The 17629-nt window shown below is 44.3% G+C and overlaps 1 protein-coding gene across 1 annotated transcript in view; it reads left to right on the forward strand.

Annotated features, from left to right (window-relative positions):
* The first annotated feature begins 1723 nt into the window (after positions 1 to 1723).
* LOC147455695 (Peptidase C13 family) overlaps positions 1724 to 17629 on the forward strand; it is a 50178-nt gene continuing 34272 nt past the window's right edge. The window contains exons 1-3 of the mRNA XM_086514410.1: positions 1724 to 1910; positions 2046 to 2087; positions 2164 to 2308. Of these exons, the coding sequence (XP_086370536.1) occupies positions 1798 to 1910; positions 2046 to 2087; positions 2164 to 2308 (300 nt within the window). The 5' untranslated portion in view covers positions 1724 to 1797. The remainder of the gene's footprint in view (positions 1911 to 2045; positions 2088 to 2163; positions 2309 to 17629) is intronic.

Raw genomic sequence — 17629 nt, forward strand, 5'->3', positions numbered from 1 at the left:
TGAACACATCTGTATTGTTGTTGTCAGCCATGGTAAATGTTGCACCTGATGTGAAAACTGCCCGAAAATAGGAGAAATGGAGCGGGAACAACCTGTGCTATATAGCACAAACCGTAGAAGACTATAAGGCACCTGTTATGCAGAAAACGACACTGACAGAAATTCTGCACAAAATGAAGAAATAGCATGTGCAGTACTGCATGTAGTGGAAACGGAGGCCGAAATGAGCCCAAATCAAAATTCTGAGCGGACCGAGCTCTTTGAGCACACCCAAAATTTTTGTCGACCTGCGAACGCTCGCCAAAGCTCACTGAAATCGGAGAAAGTGAGCAGGCGTGTGCTGGAGCAGCTGGCGACTAAGCTCGGGAGGACGTGACCTACTCTGATACCAATTGTTGGAATTAGGGTTGCAGAGAAACACACACAGCTTGGAGAAGACGAAGGAAGCTCAAGGCACACAATAGAGGGTGTGTTACTTAGTGTGCAATAGAAAGATAGATAGCCCTAGAGTGATGGACGTATATACAATGCACGGGGGAAAAAACCTCCTGAAGAGGGAAAAAATGCCCCGGCGGTCCTAGTGTGTTCACACACATCACTACCACATGTATATGGTAACAAACTTGGTATCAATCCCTTTCTTAGGTGATAGTATTTTAGGTGCAGGACTTTCTTCTTGCTTTGAACTCTCTCTTGGTTTCCTTTTGATTCATCATGTAGCTCCTCCCACAATGTTCCAAATGCCCTTTGCAACAAAAGGATGTTGCATCGTGTATGCCCAAATTGGGTAGTTCTCCCCATCCAATTTGTCCTCATGATACAACATGCAGAGAACATCATTACTATAAACCATGACCCATGAAAGTGCCTAATTGCTTGCATAGAGGAAAAATTGACCAAAACCAACTTGTAATATAGAGCACAACCCATTGAAGACTACAAAGTGTCCGTTTTGCTAAAATTCTACAGTATCAAAACAAAAGGATGAAATTGCCTACATGGTAGTAGTATTGATAGTGAAAACAAAGTTCAAAATGAGCCCACATCAATATCCTAACAATACCAAGGTTATGAACTGGCTTGAAGGTTATATCACCAAAAATCACCAAGAGGTTGCAGGAGATGTTGCCTAGGAAGGTCAAAACCTACTCTAATATCAATTGTTGGAAATATTATTGCAAGAATGCAAGCAAAGATGGTGAACAAAAGAAGAAGCTCAAGATCACACAACACACGTAGTGTTATTGGGTGCGATAGTACAAAAGATAAGGGTTTCCCTAGAATGATGTACATATATACAAGACCGAGAAAAAAATCTCTTAGTAAGGGTAAAAGGTGATGTGATGGTCCTAAGTGTGTTCACACATATCACTACCATAATATGGTGACATGTTGAAGTGTGCAAACTGCATTAAAGAGTTCTCTCATAGGACTACTTGGTAGAGCATTATGTTCCCCTTCTAGATGATTTTCCTCATACTTAACTGCTTTCACATCTCACATGCACCATGTCCCTTTCAGGTACATGCTCAATTTAGATCATCATATCTTTATATTAAATAGATACACACTTCTTTCTTTTTTTCCATAGATACTTGATGTCAATCTGGTATGTTTTGTTATGTTGTATAGCAATGCCCACCAAGCAAGACTAGTTTGTTTGTCCACACTGGGGGACATTTGGGGGACTTAAAATTTATTTGTAACGTGGCGGGCTTCAGTAAAAGAGAACAGACCCCTGATTTTCAAAGCGTCCACTATGTTCGGGACAAATGAAGGTTTGCGGTAGCATCAGTCATGGAGTCATCGCGATTTATAATTCTGCTGCTGTTAATCACCTCTTTCCAGGCGGCGTCCTCCTCCTTGCATACGAACACCTGGGCAGTGCTTGTCTGCACCTCTAGATTCTGGTGAGAGAGTGCAACTTTGTGTGTGTGTGTGTGTGTGTGTGTGAGAGAGAGAGAGAGAGAGAGAGAGAGAGAGAGAGAGAGAGAGAGAGAGAGAGAGAGAGAGAGATCGATCTTACTGCTTTCCAATGGTTTCAGGTTTAACTATCGCCACATGGCGAACACCTTATCTCTCTACAGGTCAGCCTGATCAAGCACTTGCTACAAACCTTTGTGGCCTGTTTTGGGTTTATGACACAAGTTTGGGTTGTTACAGAACAGTAAAGCGTCTTGGGATTCCAGATAATCGCATCATCCTCATGCTCGCGGATGACATGGCATGCAATGCTCGCAACAGCTACCCTGCTCAAGTATTTAACAATGAGAATCATCAAATCAACTTGTATGGAGACAACGTGGAGGTATTTGTTTTCTATTCTAATGTGATAAATGTATAGAACCAAGCATACCTTTTGTGTCTCATGTAAGCATCACTTCTGCATTTGGATTCAAATTTGAAGTTAGAACAGAAAATAGGTGAGCTCAAGCACCCAAGGCAATAGACGGGATGCTCATTGAACAAAGAATGGAGGCAAAAAGCATACATCTGATATTGTGAAATTTTCAAAGCTTTTTTCAAAATACTAGGACCATTGCACGGTAATCATGAAATGTGTTTCAACCTGTGTGGAGGGGGAAATGATCTAAGCATTGGAATGTTTAGTCCGGTTGAGTGAGACACATACATTTTCACTAAAAGCAAGTTGCCATCGTGTAATAGTGTTAGTAGGGAGACCCAAGTGTTGCACTCATGGTGTGCGCACGTAGAGAGATTGGAGAAGGTCGACACCGAGGATGGGTGGAGCAGAGTTTGCAATCATTGCCACTCACAGTGTTACCCAACAATTTCCCACTTAAAGGCCAATGTGCATTTAATCAAGGTATGGACGTATACACAAGATGTATTGTCACAAAACGAAAGCGGAACTAAATATTAGTACTCTAGATATATAGGATAAACTCTTAGAAGCAAGAAGAATGGAAGAGAAGAATAGAATAGAGAATAGTTAATCAACTCCATACTAACCAGAAGGAAGGAAGATAGAACGCAAAGACATGAACTGAAACCCACAATGCGTTCTGAATCTTGATCTTGATCAAGGTTGCATAACTCCGAGAATTTCACGCTCGAGACGTTACATTCTGTTCGAGTATGTATTGGTCATCCAATACTAACGTATTGATTGTTTTTAGTTTAATTGCTCGACTTTCATAGTGTTCATGTTGACAAGCAGATGATACTACAAAGATACTTTAAGCACAATCCCTGCGATAGCCAGACAAGGTGATCGAGATAACTTGCAGCATAGTCGGCATCACTTTGTGGAATGTTTGGAATCTCCACATTTGCAATGGGATACAATAGGAGCTACTCATCCGCTTTTGGCTTGACATTATCAACTCTCGCGGAGTTATTGGGACATTGTTACAAACTGCTGACGTGTCAAGCCACTGAGGAACGGAGTCAACATGCAGATCCCAGCCGAGGGACCTAAAACCTAGAAGAAGAAGAAGAAACAAAAGGAATGCCCGACCAACTCATAGATCAGCGGCCGAGGGGCCTAAAAACCCTAAAAGTCAAAGAGAACTTGTTTAAAGCGTCCGAAAGTGGTTGAGACAAAGTAAAACAAGTTTATAACCTCAAAAGATGATGATGTGGCACCTGTACGGATATCCCAGAATTCGCTGCGCACTTTTAGGGAAATCTTGAAATTTTAGGAAAGTGTTTTTTTGGGGCCAGCTTTTCATGTTTGATGCTTTTAGTCTTTGGGCCTTTAAATACGAGTCTTGGGGGCCCTCTCTGGTACTCTTCAACGTGCAGATTGTAGAGGAGGTGCTCCTCGGCTCTTGTACTTTGCAAATCAATAATCATAAAGAAATACCGAAAGGGGTACCAACGTTTGGGGCCAGTGCTCTCTTGGGGTGGAACTCTGCCACTCCCCGTCTTTTGTGTCGTCTATCTCTTTCAGTTCAATTGTTATTTGAAGTGCTTAAAGTTGTTCAATCTGTTCTTTTCCATTGGCATGTGGTGCTCGTCCTTGTTACAGTGGAATCAGAGCTTCAAGCGTGTGCTTTTTTGAAAGCACACCGGTCCCATCAAAGAGCAGATAGAGCAAAATGGTGCTTCGAGATTTTATGAAAATTTTATGAAAGAAGCTTCATGGCCCAACCCCGGAGTTAAGAGCCATTGCCACCCTTCATCGTGGCGTATCGTGCGCTCTCCTGTCTTCATCGCTCTGTCTTACAGGGCATAAGCCATAAAGATCACTTGCAAGAGAAGGATCAAAGATTTTTTTTTTTTTTTTGAGCTGTTGTTTTTCTTAGAAGTAGTGTTATACAATGGTGGATATCTATAGCTACCAAGCCGCACACTCCAAGGACTTGGCAAGCTTTCAAGAAAATTTTTGCCTGAAGTTACATGCCTTCTGACATCTTCTTTCAAAGTGCAGCTTCTGGCAGAGTGGGTTATCCTGAAATGCAACCCTAGTAGATTACAACTTACAGCCTTTGGACATCTTTCAACATGTGTCTCTTCTCAAGTTGATAACCTTGGAGGTCCAGTGTGATTGCTATGTCTTGCGACTACCATCACCGCGACGGGGACATTGTCTGTCCAAGAGCTTATGGACCATGCTGCGGTCGGCTACAACCTTATGGCATAACCCTAATTTTTGGTGCAGGTTTCAGGATGAAAAGTTAGTCGTCTTTTCAAGCTCGACTGAAGTCGAGATTACTTTTTAAGTTTGAGTCTGTTTGGGAAAGTGTTTGGTGTTCCTGTTTGGAATTTGTTTGAAATAAATTCATTGTTTTAAACCTATTTTGGTGCCAATTTGAATCATTTGATGTAAGGTGCAACGGAATGAATATTGAACTTTGCTCAAGATGAGTGCTCCGAACTAAGCAAGGGTTCCTTTTTCTTAGGGAAGGGAGAGCCTTCCGTTCTTTAATGAGAGAGTGCAATGGACACAAACAAAATGAATGGACACTGTGCGTGAAAGTGCATGAGACTGAGAGATAGAGAGAGAAGAGAATACGACACCAGAGACGTTGTAAAACCCTCCTCCAAGGGCTCCACTCTCTATGGCGAGAGCGGTCTACTTATGATTGCACACATCTCTACAATGCTTGAACTTGCCGACGATGAGGACGACTAGACGGGCTGAAATCTGAAAATGCTTATGGCTGAAATTTGCAAATCTTTATCTGCTGAATTTTGACTCTATGTCGGTGACGATGGCGATGACGATGATGCGACGGCGATGACGATGATGCAACGACGACGCGCTGAAAACGCAGATGCTGAAATCTGCGTTTTTCGGGCTGAATCTGCAAACTTCGCGGAATTTGACCGTGTGGCGAGGATTTGCTGCTGGAAGGTGAGATCTGTGAGGTTCAGGGGTTTTACTGCGGAGTTTGACTGCTAAAAACTGAAAATGCTGGTGCTACTGTTGCTTCTGTTGCGAAGATCTGCAAAAACGCTAGGTCTCTGGCTGATCCAAAAACGCTAGGCTGATTTGGGGTTCTGCGGTGGAAATCTGCTAACGCTAGGGTTGATCTGTTGTCGTGGGGGAATCTGCTAACGCTAGGGTTGATCTGCTGTCTATTGTCGCCGTAAATCTGCAAGTGCAAAAATGCTGGCTGATCTGATGCAAAAACGCTAGGCCTTCTGCAATGCTGAAAACGCTAGAGTTGTCGGCAGGTCGGTCTTGCTGAGAAGTTGCCTATTGAGCAAGGTGCTCCTGTTGCCTCTTCTGCCAGAAAGTGCTAGCGCTACGTATCTACTTATACAAACTTAGTCAATTTGCCCTACCTACTTTCCAACAAAAGTCACTTAAAAATAATAAGTGAAAAATGTCAAAAATAGGGAAAATAGGTCTATGCGTTGTAAAAATGCTACTGATGGGTTTTGATGGAAATCTAATGATCATGTTGTGTGCAACCAGATGATATGCATCTACTCTATGTGTCTGGACATGCACGGTCTGCGAACATACTCACAAAAGTGCCAAATCACTTCCTATTCTAGACTGATTTTGACTGAACTGAACCATGGTCATGCTGTAGCTTGTCCACTGACACATAGGGTTGGATGTGTCACGTGACATCCCCTCCTTTTCAAAGTGAGGTACTTGTACCGAACTGTATGGCGTCGAGGGAGATCGCCAATAACATCCGGAATCTTGGAAAGGACTCTTCGTTGGCCCACTCTGATGTGTGGGTCGTGTGATACTTGAACTTCATAAAGGTCTGCAACGCTTGCTTCTATGGGCCGCGTCGTAAGCGACACAAAGTCTTCTGTGGCTCCTTCAATGCGTCAACTTCGTTTAGAGTCATGCTTCTTCCTTCTTCAAGAATCTCCGAGGTTGAAAATTCCTGAAACCACTTTCAACATAAAAACATGAACATACCCATTCCATGTAGAGTGACTGGAAAAAATCTCATCTTTGTAAAAGACTGTACATGCAATGTAGATGAACACATAGACGGAGTGCCAAACCGTTCACCACACACACGCAAACAATGAGATCGAAGCTTGTCTTTCTGATCTATATCAATCAACTGTGGCAAAACTGTTATGTGGCAGCGGAATGATTGTTTGCGCTTTGCTCAAGATGAGTGTTCCGAACTGTGCTCAAAGTTCCTTTTAGTTCTTATGGAAGGGAGAGCCTTCCGTTCTTAATGGAAAGTGCTATGATCACAAACAAAGTAAAGGGACACTGTGCGTGCAAGTGTATGAGACTGAGAGATAGAGAGAGAAGAGAGATACGACACCGGAGACGTAAAACCCTCCTCTGAAGGCCCCACTCTCGTCGGCAAGAGTGGTCTACTTTTGATTGCACAAAGTGGTACAATGCGTATGCAATGGACTGATGCAACTTGGGCTATGCCGATGACGACGATGGTGACGACGACGACGACTCTAGGGCTGAAATCTGCGTTTTTCTATCTACTGAAATTCGGGACTGTTTCGGTGGCTGAAAATGACTGTTTTGGCTGCGTTTTTATGGCTGAAAATGGGGGTTCTTCTGCATCTAACCGGGGATGAATCTGCTGCTATGGAGACTGCTGAAAAACGCTGCTGTTTTGTTGTCGCTAAGGCTGAAAACCAAAAACGCTGATGTTGATTTGTAGCGTTAGTAAAACGCTAGGCCATTCTGGTGCTTCTGCTGGCGATTGGGGAAATCTACAAACGCTAGGGGTTTAGAAAGGATGGCGATCATGCAAGGTGAAAGCGCCAAGGGAATCGGGTACTGCTGCTGATGCGGGAACTACTTGGATAGAAAACACTAGGGTGCTTGAGGGTGTCGCGAGGATGGGGGAATCTACAAACGCCAAGGGATATTAACTTAGCGAAATTGCCCTACCTACTTTTGTTGGGAAGTCACTTAAAAATAATAAGTGAAAATACAAAAAATAGGGAAAATAGGTTGAATGCACTGGAAAATTTTCCTAACTGAATCTGATGGATTCTGAAGGGAATACTGATGATCATGCTATGTGCAACTAGAGGATATGTATCTACTCTCAGTGACTGGGCATGCACGGTCTACGAATAGACTCACAAAAGTGCCATCACTGCTAATCTAGACTTGACTAGACTGACTGAACCCTGATCATGCTGTAGCTTGTCCACGGACACATAGGGTTGGATGTGTCACGTGACATTCCCTCCTTTTCAAAGTGAGGTACTGGTACCGACTTGTATGGCGTCGAGGGAGATCGCCAATAGCATCCGGAATCCTGGAAGGGACTCTTCGCCGGCCCACTCTGATGTGTGGGTCGTGTGGTACTTGAACTTCATAAAGGTCTGCAACGCTTGCTTCTTTGGGCCGCGCCGAAAGCGACAAAATCTGCTGTGGCTCCTTCCTTGCTTCAACTTCGTCTAGAGACCTGCTTCTTTCGTCTTCAAGAATCTCCATGGTTGAAAATTCATGAAACCATTTCCAACACAAAACCATGAACATACCTATTCCATGTAATGTGAATGGAAAAAATCTTGTCTGCGCTAAAGACTGTGTATGCAATGTAGATGAACATAGAGACGGAGTGACAACCCGTTCATCAAACACATGCAAACAATGAGATCGAATCTTTTCTGTTTGATCGAAATCAATCAACTGTGGCAATTCACAACGGAAATGCCCATGCTTGGTGCTCACACTTTCATGTGCTCGTTCCGAAACTGTGTCATGCCAAGGAAGAGACATGGAATGTGACTTCCTGACATACATACTTTTCAGCTTTTCATGAAAAATCTGCATACATTCGTGCTCATCCATGAAAGAGACGTGCTCAACATACAATATGTCATGCCTAGGAAAAGGGATCACATAACGATGTTGACTAAAATACAGGAAACGATCACGAATGAAACATTCGAACAATGCGTGCGTATCAATCATGCGAACACATAATACTCCCTGTAAGGGTTCTTTGGACCTAGGCTCGAGAGCCAAGATCGCTGCTTCTTCTTGATTGATCGAATCTGCAACGAGGTTAGCTTTGCTAGAAAAAGCAACCACTAACACATCATCCTTATGAACAATCACATCATCTTCATGCAACTCATCATGCTTGTGAGAAATCACATCTTGATCATGCAAATCATCATGCTTGTCTTTATCATCCAAACCATCATGCAAATCATTATCTTTCAAATCATCATGCTTCTCATAATCATGCAAATCCTGTGTATCATCCTGTGGAGAAAAAGAGACTGAGAGTCTCCTTTTCCTGAATCCTTTCAATCTTGTCCTGCATACTAGCAATGAGAGATGGAAAATGAGCAATGTCCTCTCCATGAATGACAATAGGAGAATCACTTGTGGCATTGAGAGTTATAGTGTTAGTCTTAAAATCCATGAGAGCGTCATTATCACGAAACCTTCGAATGCCCAAAATCATATCACATCCTGAGAGAGGAGAAACAACAAATCTTCTAGTGAAGGCAATTTGTTGAATTGCAAACAACACATCAAGGCACTCCTCCGTGATGAGAGCGTCCATACCGGGACGAAAGCCAGAGACCTCGATAGGAGATCTCGGACTAACTTCGAGGAGGGCTCTCTCAACAAGAGAGGAATTGATCACATCATGCATACTACCTGGGTCAAACAATATGACAAAAAGGTGCCCCGACGTACGACCATAACATTTAATGAGAGAATCATCAATGGGAGGGTCCTGAGAAACTTGGGGCATACTCGTGTTATCATTTATTGCATTGACAGAGGAAGTGGGTTCTGTGGATTCTTTAGATTCATTCGCTTCAAGCTTAGGACATGTTCTTTTTATGTGACCCTTAATGTGACAATGAAAACAACGACCTTCCTTAAGAATAAGTGCTTTGCTCTTCCGACGTGATGTATCCTCCAACAATTCCTTGTGCTACCTTTTTATCTGGAGTAAGCTTAGGTTTAGCAATAGTGTTAGCCTTATCCTTAGATTCATTGGAAGAATTCTTTTCTGAGAGATTGTTGGAAGATTGGTTAGAAGAGTTACCATTCTTACCGTTCTTACCGTTCCGAGGGTTCTGAGAAGTCTGCGAGGTACTTGTGGAAGTCTTGTTCTCCTTAGGCTTTCCCTTGTTGTGCTTCATCTCCTGTGCGAGAGCAATCGCTACCGCCTTGTTGAGATCGATTGGATCGAGCACCTCGACATCGTACTTGATATACTCGTCCAATTCAAAGAGAAAAGCCTCTTTGCGCTCATCATCCGATTTTCGTAATTGAGTGCCTAACTGCAAAACACGATTAGAAAAAGACATGACTGGCATACCATTTTGCTTGAGAGAGTGCCAATCGTCCTTCAATCGTGCGAGGTACTGAAGTTGCATAAACCGCGCCTTGAGCTTGTCTTGGAAATCAGCGCAATTGAAGGAAAGGGGCGTGAATCCGTCGACTTCCTCTAGGTGCGCGGCTGTCACCAGCTAGTGGCAATTCCATTTTTGTTTATTTTCTCTTTCTTTGGGGAATTTCGTTTGTTTTACCTTTTGGAAACACCCCTCTGGAAATCTAACTGCCCTGCATTGCATAGCCAGTGTGGAACTGTTCAGAGAGAGTCCAGGCCTGAGGGCTAAAGAGCACTAAGGTTGGACAAGGACTATGGTTAGCCAAAGTGGGGTCATTGGCCAGCCAAAGCGGAATCCTTTGCTACATAGGCTACATTTCAGTTCTGGGTGTGGCTGCAGTGTACAAAGAGGGTCAGATGACCTAGAAGAATGTAATGGCAGAAACTCCTAAATTTTAGGGATTGCTATTTTTGGACGGCAAAATGTCTTCGCGTCATTACGTGCAGTTTGACATGGGGATCATTTTGTTACTCTGTGGGCAAGTCAACAGAGGCTGCAGGTGAGATATTTTTAGACCCGAGGATCTAAAGCGGGAAAATGCACAAATGAGTGACACTTGGCACTCTGAGGCTAGTTTACTACTTAGAGAGAAGGCAAAAACGTGATTTTCAGCTGTGAGCTTGTTTTTGAGTGCTGTCACAGGTGGGAGAGCTTCAATGGAGTGCTGGCTTATCCTCTATGTACAGTGAGGTGCAGGATGTCATGACCTGCACACCTCTCACTGCTCTCTCTCTCCCCTATTCTTTATGGTTATGCCCCTTTTCATTTGACCAATGTACAGTTATGTGGGTTCATGCGTGATTGCCGAGGCAAGAGCCTCTTGCACAGGTACTGGATTAGCTAGTGGCTAATACCCCGTAGGTATAGGTGAATTCGGAGAGGTTTCACTTGCGGAATCCCGTCTGATTCAAAGGGCAAGTAGCTCTACAGGTGCGGGAGCTCGAGGACTTGCTACGGATGCGATCGGCACGCGAAACGGAGCCCCAAACAGTGAATTATAGCCTGCTGTGTATTTTTGCAGGTTTAGGGTTTTGGTCCTAAATGGACCCTAATACCCCCAGGAGGTTCGGGGACGCGAGGGGACTGTTGTACAGGTGATCTGGCGCATGTTCAGGGCAGAAAACAGAGAATTCAGCGTGTTGCAGATTCTCGCCAGGTTTTGCAAAGTGTCCGTATGCGTCGGGAAAGTCATCTAATACGTGGGGATACTGACTGTGAAGGGTCCTAGTACAGTTATGTTGCTGAAATCGAGCCAGAACAGAAGAATTTCAGCCCAGATTGTGCGGGGCAGCTTGTAGGGAACCACAACTTTTATTTCCTCTTTTAAAGAATAAAGAAATACCGAAAGGGGCGCCTATTTAGGGGCCAATTTGGTGTCTGACTCGCATACAGATGCATTCTAGCATCTGTATCCCATTCCCCTCTCTTGTGTCATTATAGCACAGGTAGAATAGATGACTAATAATGGGTGAAAGCTAAATCAAGGTTTGAAATAAAGTCTACCGCCCTTTTTGAAGTTAACAGGCCGGTTACATGGTTCCATCGACGGGATTAAATCACTTTTTCCTCAAAAAGTGAGCCTTGGTCAGTTTGGGTTAAAGACACAGAGAGTTTTTGGGATGAGCTTGAAAACACAGAGAGTTTGAAAGTAGATCGAGTGGATTTACAGGTGAGAAAGGCTACGAGAGTCTTTCTTTGGATACAGGTGAAAAAGGCTACGAGTCTTTCTTTGGATTTACAGGTGAGAAAGGCTACGAGAGTCTTTCTTTGGATACAGGTGAGAAAGGCTACGAGTCTTTCTTTGGATACAGGACGGATGGCAACAAGGAAGAGGGTTCCTCTTCAGAGGATAGACAGCCTATTCCAACTGCACATGAAATTGGCGAGAGTTCAGGCCAAGCAGAGAAAGCTTTGCAGGTTGTTACTGCTGTGACCATGTTCAAGCAATTGATGGAGAATCCAAGATTTATGGAGTTCATACAATCTTCATCAATAGCACATCAAGTTCAAGGCAGTTTTGGCATGCCAGGAACAGTGTTTAGGGGTATGCAAGGCATGGTGCCCAACCCCATGTATGCAAACATTGGTTTGCACCCAGGATTTCAGGGCACACAAGGTCAGTTTGGGGTGTCACAAGGCAACTTGGGTATGGCTGGTTTTTCAATCCCATCAGTGAATATGACACCTGGACATCAACATGTTACTGGCCAAGGAGTACAGATGGCTCCCACAGGTGTACCCATTATGCAAACTGTCTCTTTTGACAATTTGGAGTCAATGGATAAGCTAAAGCCATACAAAGAAGATGATCAGTGAGTCCATTGACACATTCAATGGCTTTGATGAGAGCACAAAGGTTTTCTCTTTCCTCGAACAGTCTGACAAAGCATTTGTTGGAAGAAGCATTTAAAGTCAAGAAAGCTGTCAGTTTTCTGGAAAAAAAAAATGCAAGTCAGTGGTGGAATACACTGTTGTTACAAGGACAGACTCCTTCCACTTGGAATGATTTCATACAGGTACCGAATTAGCTAAAGGCTAATTCAAAACAGGTATAGGATGATTTAACAAGATTTCTTGCGAGAAATCTCGTGTAAATCAAAGGGCAAGTAGTCCTACTGATGCAGAAGATCAAAGGCTACGAATTGGTGCGATTGGCACGCAAAACAGAGCCTGAAAGAAGAAAATACAGCTTGCTGTATTTTTTTGTAGATTTAGGGTTTTGACCCTATTTGATGCCTTTTTGTCCCAAGAGCTTCGGGGAAGCTAGAGGATAGTAATACAAGTGATCTGGAGCATTTTAGGAGCTAAAAACAGAGAATTCAGCGTGCTGAATTTCCAGGACAGGTTTGCAAAAGTGCTCTATTATGCGTGGATAATCACTTGGATATGTGGATTTTTTGTTGTGAAGGTTTCTACTACAGTTATGCTGTCAAAATTCGGTCAAAAAGAGAATTCTCAGCCCAATAAAAGTGACAAAAAGAGAATTCTCAGCCCAATAAAAGTGACAGCATAAGGTAGATCACAGGTTAATCTCCAAAGATCAAGATGAAGAGCAGAGAAAGATTGTTTTCGATGCTCAGTATGCAAATCAATGATATTGCATAAAGGCTGAAATTGCCTGAGAGTTGGAAGATTCACAATGCGTTTCACGTGAGTCTTCTCAGACGCTATGCGGGTGATGTGTCAGAAGATATGCAAGCTGAAGATCAACCGGAAGTCGAGGAACTTGATGAGATCTTGGTCCCGGAACAGATTTTGGCGCATAAAGAAAGAAAAGAAAAGGCAAGGTTGCAAGGTGCGTTGGTAAAGTTCAAAAGCTATTCACCTCTGGATGTCAAGTGGATGGAAAAAAAGTGAACTTGCAGAGTCACTAAAAGTATGGGAACTTAAAACCTTGGTTTGCAACCTACCTTAACCCCTTGAGATTCAAAGCTACATGGATTGTCAGTGTGACAATGGCTTCTGAAAGAAATGATGTACATGTTACTTATAGTGAGCTCAAATGAAGTGCATGTTACATGAATGTTAGAGCTGTACAGATTGTCAGTTTGGCAATTGCTCTTATGGAATGTCCAAAAGTTTGGTTAGTGTTATAGAAGTGAGTATTTCTTGTCAGTTTGTCAAGGATACAACAATTGCTTCTATTAAAGGGTACATGTGTAACTGCATTCTTAAACTGTCGGTTTGGGTATGCTCGAAAGTGTTACTGGATCCAACGTGTACTAAAAGACAGTGGCAAAATGCGTCGCTACCATTTTGTCATTGGAAAGTTAATGACTCAAAGCAATGGCAGAGTGCGAAGCTACCACTATGTCATTGGGACAGGGTTCACGCGCAGGCAATACATGTGTCGACGAGGTGTTGAATACACTAGGGTTGACAATGAGCATGTATGTGTCGTACATGTGTCGACGAGGTGTTGAATACACCAGGGTTGACTGTGACCATGTACAACATAGGTGCAAACGAGGACGTTTGAGATTTCAAGAGGGGGGTATGTCACCCGCTAGTGGCAATTCCATTTTTGTTTATTTTCTCTTTCTTTGGGGAATTTCGTTTGTTTTACCTTTTGGAAACACCCCTCTTGAAATCTAACTGCCCTGCATTGCATAGCCAGTGTGGAACTGTTCAGAGAGAGTCCAGGCTTGAGGGCTAAAGAGCACTAAGGTTGGACAAGGACTATGGTTAGCCAAAGTGGGGTCATTGGCCAGCCAAAGCGGAATCCTTTGCTACATAGGCTACATTTCAGTTCTGGGTGTGGCTGCAGTGCACAAAGAGGGTCAGATGACCTAGAAGAATGTAATGGCAGAAATTCCTAAATTTTAGGGATTGCTATTTTTGGACGGCAAAATGTCTTCGCATCATTACGTGCAGTTTGACATGGGGATCATTTTGTTACTCTGTGGGCAAGTCAACAGAGGCTGCAGGTGAGATATTTTTAGACCCGAGGATCTAAAGCGGGAAAATGCACAAATGAGTGACACTTGGCACTCTGAGGCCAGTTTACTACTTAAAGAGAAGGCAAAAACGTGATTTTCAGCTGTGAGCTTGTTTTTGAGTGCTGTTGAAACCGGCCCATAGGGCGGTAGGCGTTGGCTTTCACCCGAAATTCTTTACTTTAAACACACACATAGAGCACTTTGCAAAGGAGACCTGTAACGGGAATTAACACTTAATCACATACACGGCTCGGAAGCTAGAATGCTCCGAGCAGACGCCGACAACTTGTAGGCCCCAAAATTGGCGCCCCTTTCGGTATTTCTTTATTCTTTATCAAAGGGAATAAAACGTGTGATCTCCCACAAGCTGCCCCGCACAATCTAGGCTAAGAAACACCTGTCCTGGCCCGATTTCGGCAGCATAACTGTACTAGGACGCTTCACAATCAGTATCCCCACACAATAGGTGACTTTCCCGACGCATACGGACACTTTGCAAAACCTGGCGAGAATCTGCAGCACGTTGAATTCTCTGTTTTCTGCCCCGAAAATGCGTCAGTTCACCTATACAGCGGTCCCCTTGCGTCCCCGAACCTCCTGGGGGTATTAGGGTCTGTTTAGGGCCGAAACACTAAACCTGCAAAAATACACAGCAGGCTGTAATTCCCTGTTTTGGGCTCCGATTCGCGTGCCGGTCGCATCCGTAGCAAGACCTCGAGCTCCCGCACCTGCAGGGCTACTTGCCCTTTGAATCGGACGAGATTTCTGGCGTGAAACCTCTCCGAAATCACCTATACCTGCGGGGGATTAGCCACTAGCTAATCCAGTACCTGTGCAAGAGGCTCTTGCCTCGGCAATCGCGCATGAACCCACATAACTGTACATTGGTCAAATGAAAAGCCCACTAGTGGGGCATAACATACTGCTCGTAGGGGAGAGAGAGGGCAGTGCGTAGCGTGTAGGGCATCACTCCTGGCACCGCACTGTACATAAGAGGGAAAGGAAGCACTCCATAGCTCTTAACCTGTGACAAAAGCTGAAATGAGGCCTCTCCCAGCTTAAAAATCAGCGCCCATTTTTCTGTAGGAGGAAAGTCCATGAAAAACTGACACTTGGCGCATTTACAAGCATTTTTCCGTTTCGGGTTCGCCGCTTAAAAATATCCTGACCGGTTGCCCTGTTGACTTCGCTGCAGAGTTGTAAAATGTTCCCCTAGTCATACCGGAGGTAATGACGCGAACACATTTCACGGCCCAAAATAGCAGTTCCCTAAATTTTAGGAGATGCTTCCGTTGGGCTCCCACTGGTCTTCTGACCACCTATCCTCATTGGGACCGCATCCAAAAGTGCAATGTGGCCCAACTGTCGGATACTTTTTGTTGGTAGTCCCACCTTGACTTTACGCCTTAATTGAGTTCACCTCCTAGTATCCACCAACTTGCTAAGTGCGACGGGGGGACCTATATGATCTTACCCTGAGCCTAGACATCCTCTTACCATACGAATTCCAGTGCCGACCACTTCCCGTCTGCAGGTGAATGTACCCGTTCACATTGGCCATACAATGTCTGACCGTTTGCTACTTCAAAAAGAGGGTCTCAAAACTAATAAAATAAACCCCATTGGAAAGAAACCAACAACCAAGGTTAGCAGTTGCCACATCTCTGTGACATGGTTAATAACTGCCACGTCCTCGTGACAGCTGTCACAGGTGGGAGAGCTTCAATGGAGTGCTGGCTTACCCTCTATGTACAGTGAGGGGCAGGATGTCATGACCTGCACACCTCTCACTGCTCTCTCTCTCCCCTATTCTTTATGGTTATGTCCCTCCAGTGGGCTTTTCATTTGACCAATGTATAGTTATGTGGGTTCATGCGCGATTGCTGAGGCAAGAGCCTCTTGCACAGGTATTGGATTAGCTAGTGGCTAATCCCCCGCAGGTACAGGTGAATTCGGAGAGGTTTCACGTGCGAAATCCCGTTTGATTCAAAGGGCAAGTAGCCCTACAGGTGCGGGAGCTCAAGGACTTGCTACGGATGCGATCGGCACGCGAAACGGAGCCCGAAACAGTGAATTACAGCCTGCTGTGTATTTTTGCAGGTTTAGGGTTTTGGCCCTAAACGGACCCTAATACCCCCAGGAGGTTCGGGGACGCGAGGGGACCGTTGTACAGGTGATCTAGCGCATTTTCAGGGCAGAAAACAGAGAATTCAGCGTGCTGCAGATTCTCGCCAGGTTTTGCAAAGTGTCCGTATGCGTCAGGAAAGTCATCTAATGCGTGGGGATACTGACTGTGAAGGGTCCTAGTACAGTTATGCCGCCGAAATCGGGCCAGAACAGAAGAAATTCAGCCCAGATTGTGCGGGGCAGCTTGTAGGGAACCACAGCTTTTATTCCCTCTTTTAAAGAATAAAGAAATACCGAAAGGGGCGCCTATTTAGGAGCCAATCTGGTGTCTGACTCGCATACAGATGCATTCTAGCATCTATATCCCATTCCCCTCTCTTGTGTCATTATAGCACAGATAGAATAGACAACTAATAATGGGTGTGAGCTAAATCAAGGTTTGAAGTAAAGTCTACCGCTCTTTTTGAAGTTAGCAGGCCGGTTACAGCGGCTAGCTGTGCCTCTTGCCATGCGTGGTACCAATTGATGGCATCATCGGCAAGGTACATAGTTGTCGTCAAGACTTTGCTATTTCCTGTCTTCTTAGTTGTTGCAAAATAAGCATTAAATTGATGCAACCAAGAATGAATAACCGTAGCATCCATCTTACCGTCATACTTACTGAAAGTCAACTTCTCTGTGACTGGATGGTTGGAATCCGCGTCGTGGCTTGCGCCACTTGATGAACTCCCATGATCTTTGGGTGGTGCGGTCTTCGAGGCAAGTACCTGTCGAACCAATTCTTGAGTTCTTAGTTCTCTTTGAGCCTCTCGCTTGATCTCCAAGGCCGCGCTTCGTGCTGCCTCTTCCGCCTTTCTTTGTTGTTTTTTTTTTTTTCGCGTGAGTCGCGCTCGCGTTCTAAAGCAAGGCAATTGTCTTCTTGTTGTGCGGCAAGTCTTGCGTTTCTTTCGTCGCGCTCACGGTCCTTAGCTGCTTGCGTACGGTCCTTAGCTTCTTGTTGTTCTGCTTTGCTTGCGAGTTGTGCCAACGCAACTCGATTTGTTTCTTGTTGTTGTGTCATCATGTCCAACATCGACTTGACCATCATCTCCATAGGAGTTAGTACAACTCGTGGCGTAGATGGCGAAGGGGGAGGGTCGAAAAAGTCTCAATCTTCGCCGCCTCTCTCATGCTCATCACCTGTATGCGAAGTATCCATTCCGCTTCGAGTGACGACCATGCACTATGATCTTTGGTTCTTAACTTCATGAGGAACTTGGGTTCTT

The sequence above is a fragment of the Adiantum capillus-veneris genome, chromosome 6 (genome assembly GCF_014529385.1).
Source record: "Adiantum capillus-veneris isolate H3 chromosome 6, ASM1452938v2, whole genome shotgun sequence".
In the NCBI taxonomy this organism is placed as follows: Eukaryota; Viridiplantae; Streptophyta; class Polypodiopsida; order Polypodiales; family Pteridaceae; genus Adiantum; species Adiantum capillus-veneris.